The sequence below is a fragment of the Anneissia japonica genome, unplaced genomic scaffold, assembly GCF_011630105.1.
Source record: "Anneissia japonica isolate Jap-2015-1 unplaced genomic scaffold, ASM1163010v1 scaffold9668_len1562885_cov226, whole genome shotgun sequence".
Lineage (NCBI taxonomy): Eukaryota > Metazoa > Echinodermata > Crinoidea > Comatulida > Comatulidae > Anneissia > Anneissia japonica.
Genome location: NW_022711326.1, coordinates 75109 through 78313, shown reverse-complemented (window position 1 = coordinate 78313; position 3205 = coordinate 75109). Strand labels below are relative to the sequence as shown.

At 29.2% G+C, this 3205-nt stretch overlaps 1 protein-coding gene across 1 annotated transcript; it reads left to right on the top strand.

The window, feature by feature from the left end:
* Positions 1-173: 173 nt before the first annotated feature.
* On the top strand, positions 174-2526 carry LOC117107415 (mitochondrial import inner membrane translocase subunit Tim9-like). Its single transcript, XM_033249095.1, has 3 exons — positions 174-344; positions 556-651; positions 1048-2526. The coding sequence occupies exons 1-3, from the start codon at positions 300-302 to the stop codon at positions 1177-1179; spliced, it is 273 nt and encodes a 90-aa protein (XP_033104986.1). The 5' UTR covers positions 174-299; the 3' UTR covers positions 1180-2526.
* Positions 2527-3205: the final 679 nt, after the last annotated feature.

Here is a 3205-nt window from a genome sequence, read left to right as displayed (position 1 = left end):
CATGAAACACGAATGAAATATATATATAAATATACATAGGCATTTATGTATCGTTTTTTATAATCTAAGACCATTAATAAATAAAAATTTAAGATTCTTACATTTATACTTAAATTTTAATATCTATAACTGATTACTCAATTCAAAATATTGCTGATTTTTGTGTGGTTAACAGTTTATCAAAACATTTTGCTTTTTAGGTAGCAGTCCCAGAACAGCAGTGTCAATTAATTAAAGAACTTTACAGAGCTGTAGTCTAAGTTTATATTTTGTAATTGATGCCAATCAAGTGATCAAACATGGCATCGTCACTACAACAGCAACAGCAGATGGAAATTAAACAGGTAAAATTTAACAATTAACTACAGTATTTCAAACGTTATGGCAATAGTAAAAGTGGTTTTGTGTAGTTTTAGACCACAAACTGATCATTCTTGGCTTGCATTGTTGATGAACTGTGGAGTTCACAATTTTGCCTGTAAATTTATTATTTTTATTGTGGAATATTGCTTTTATTAACTATACGATTACATGTTTTCATTCTTTCTTTTACAGTTTAAAGATTTTTTATCATCATATAATCAATTAACTGAGCGATGTTTTCTAGATTGTGTAAAAGATTTTACAAGCCGAAAAGTGTTAGATTCTGAGGTAAAGTATAAGTGTCATGTATAAACTGTATATGTATTTAAAAAAAACATATAGCAGTAGCAAAAGACTAAATATAATGTGAATTAACAAAAACAGCATGTATACTGTTTTGTAAACAGAATTTTTTAATTTAAAAACAGAACATTTTACATTACCATTTTAATCTGAATTGCACTAATAATAAATTAATAATAATAATATTACAATCATAGTTATACACAATTAAACACTATTTTAATCTAAATTTACAAGTTTTGAAGTATTTACAATAAAAAAAATACAATGTTTACATATATTATATCCTTATCATTTTTGTTTATTACAGCCCAGTATTATTGATGTTTTACATACTGTTATTTTTTACTAAAAACAATGTTTTGAATTTTTTAATTATAGAAATCGTGCTCTAATAGATGTATGGATAAATACCTGAAGATGACACAGAGGATATCACAGAGATTCCAAGAATACCAAATACAGCAAAATGAAGGACTTATAGCAGCCCAACAAAAATCATTATTAAGATAGAACCAGTCTACAAATTTATACAAATTGTCTAGCAAATAATTGAACAAGGAAAGAGGGGCCACATCATGAAAATACAATGGTTTTTATACAGTTCTCGTATTGTTTTATACAGTTCTTGTATTGTTTTTCATGGAAACGTGCCAGCAATCGATGCAGGGTGTGCCCAGGCATAGGATGCGTCATAGCACAGTGAGCGAGTGTGTCAAAGCATTTCAACTAAATATTTTATGATTCTTGTCGTGTCAAAGTGTTTGATGAGAATTGACAAGAATTAGCGAAGTTATAAATATTTAATTTATTGCATCAGTTAAGTAGGTTTTCAGAAAAAATGCCAAGTAGAGTATTAAATGGGGTTTCCAGAAATAATAGATTTGATGTACTTCCCAGTTTTTTTTTCAACACCTTTCATAAACTGCAAAAACCTGTAATTGCTCAACATGCTGGTTCTCTGACGTTGTAACTGCTAGCACAATGTTATCTCCAGTCAAATTGTGACATATAACTTGTTCTATTGTGTTATGAAACTAATTGATTAGGCAATCAGAAGAGTCTTCAAAAACCGGATCCATTTAAGGTTGTGCTGGCCATATGTTAGCTTGTGACAAAAGGAGTCTTGTGGTAAAAAAAAATGAGTTACTGATATACAGTATTTAGATGGAGGACTGTATAAGCTTTATTTTGGTCTTTGAATCATATTCCTAAGTTGTGTAAAACCAGAGTAAGATCATTTCAGTTCAGATGTCTAAAAATTCTTAAGAGGAATAGCCTCCAAAGACTGATAGATTTTGTATTGGTTTTCATATCAGTTCTGAAAAATAGCTTTACAAAATGTGCTTCAAACACATGATTACTTTAGGTATTGTCAACTCAGAACTTTTGCTGCTATGAAACATAAATATTAAACTTATCAGAAAAACTGAAACCCAATTTTTTTGCCAAAATATCACTTCAGATATATTTTCTTAAATATATTTAATTGAACTGGCATACCACAAGACTTACACACCAGGAGTTATTATGACAAAATGAAATTTTAATGTTATTTGATATACATTTACTGTAATTCAAAGTTAATAACACTTGTTTGGTAAAAACTGTTGTATTGCTGAAACAGGTTATTATTGAATGGGTAAATACATTAATAAAAAAAATCTAAATCATTGTTTCATTTTAGTGTAAATTTATTCAAAATCACTCTAGTGATAGTTCTTTAATACATTGCTACTAAGGTTATGAAAAACCTCAGCACATCTTACTATATAATTCTTTTGCCAAAACAAATGGTGCTATATCTAATTGTACATTGCAATAATAGTTTTTTTGCAGACTTATTAATACAGTACAAACTTACATTTAATCAAACTCTAAAAAAAATCCCAGTAAACTGGATTAACATCAATCTGTGTGTTAACTTTAATGTACTATTTTTGTATAGATTCATACACAAGAAAACAGAATTTAATTCAGCTGTTGTATGGGCCAAGCCACACCTGAAAAATTGTTCCTACAAGTCCTCTTGTAGGTCATTTGGAAGAGTGGATAAACAATAATAAAGTATCTATTGAAAAACAATATGCTTCTACTCAATAAATCCTTCAAAGAAATAGAATCATTTTCATAATTTCACAGTAAGTAAACAGTATCTTATACAGGGGCCGATTTAGGGGGAGAGGAAAGCCAGGTTGGCCACGCCCGCAGCCAACTTTTGGAAAGCTAAAGCTATCTAGGGTGGTTTTGTCTTGATTGGCCCCAATTTCGGACATCTCTGGATCCACCCTTGTTGTAAGTTCATGGAAAATTGATTTTTAAAGTGAAAAGTAGCAAAATCATTCAGAAAAAAAAAATTACAATTAGGTTTGATTTATTATATCAAATCTGAAGAAGAAAATAAATGTTTTTAATCCACTAACTGTACATAAAGTATACAGTAATAGGATTTTCCTCAATAACCTGACAAAGTATTTCCATTGGCTTTGTAAAAAATATTACTATGGTATCACAATTTGCTAAGCTTGAACAACTTTCA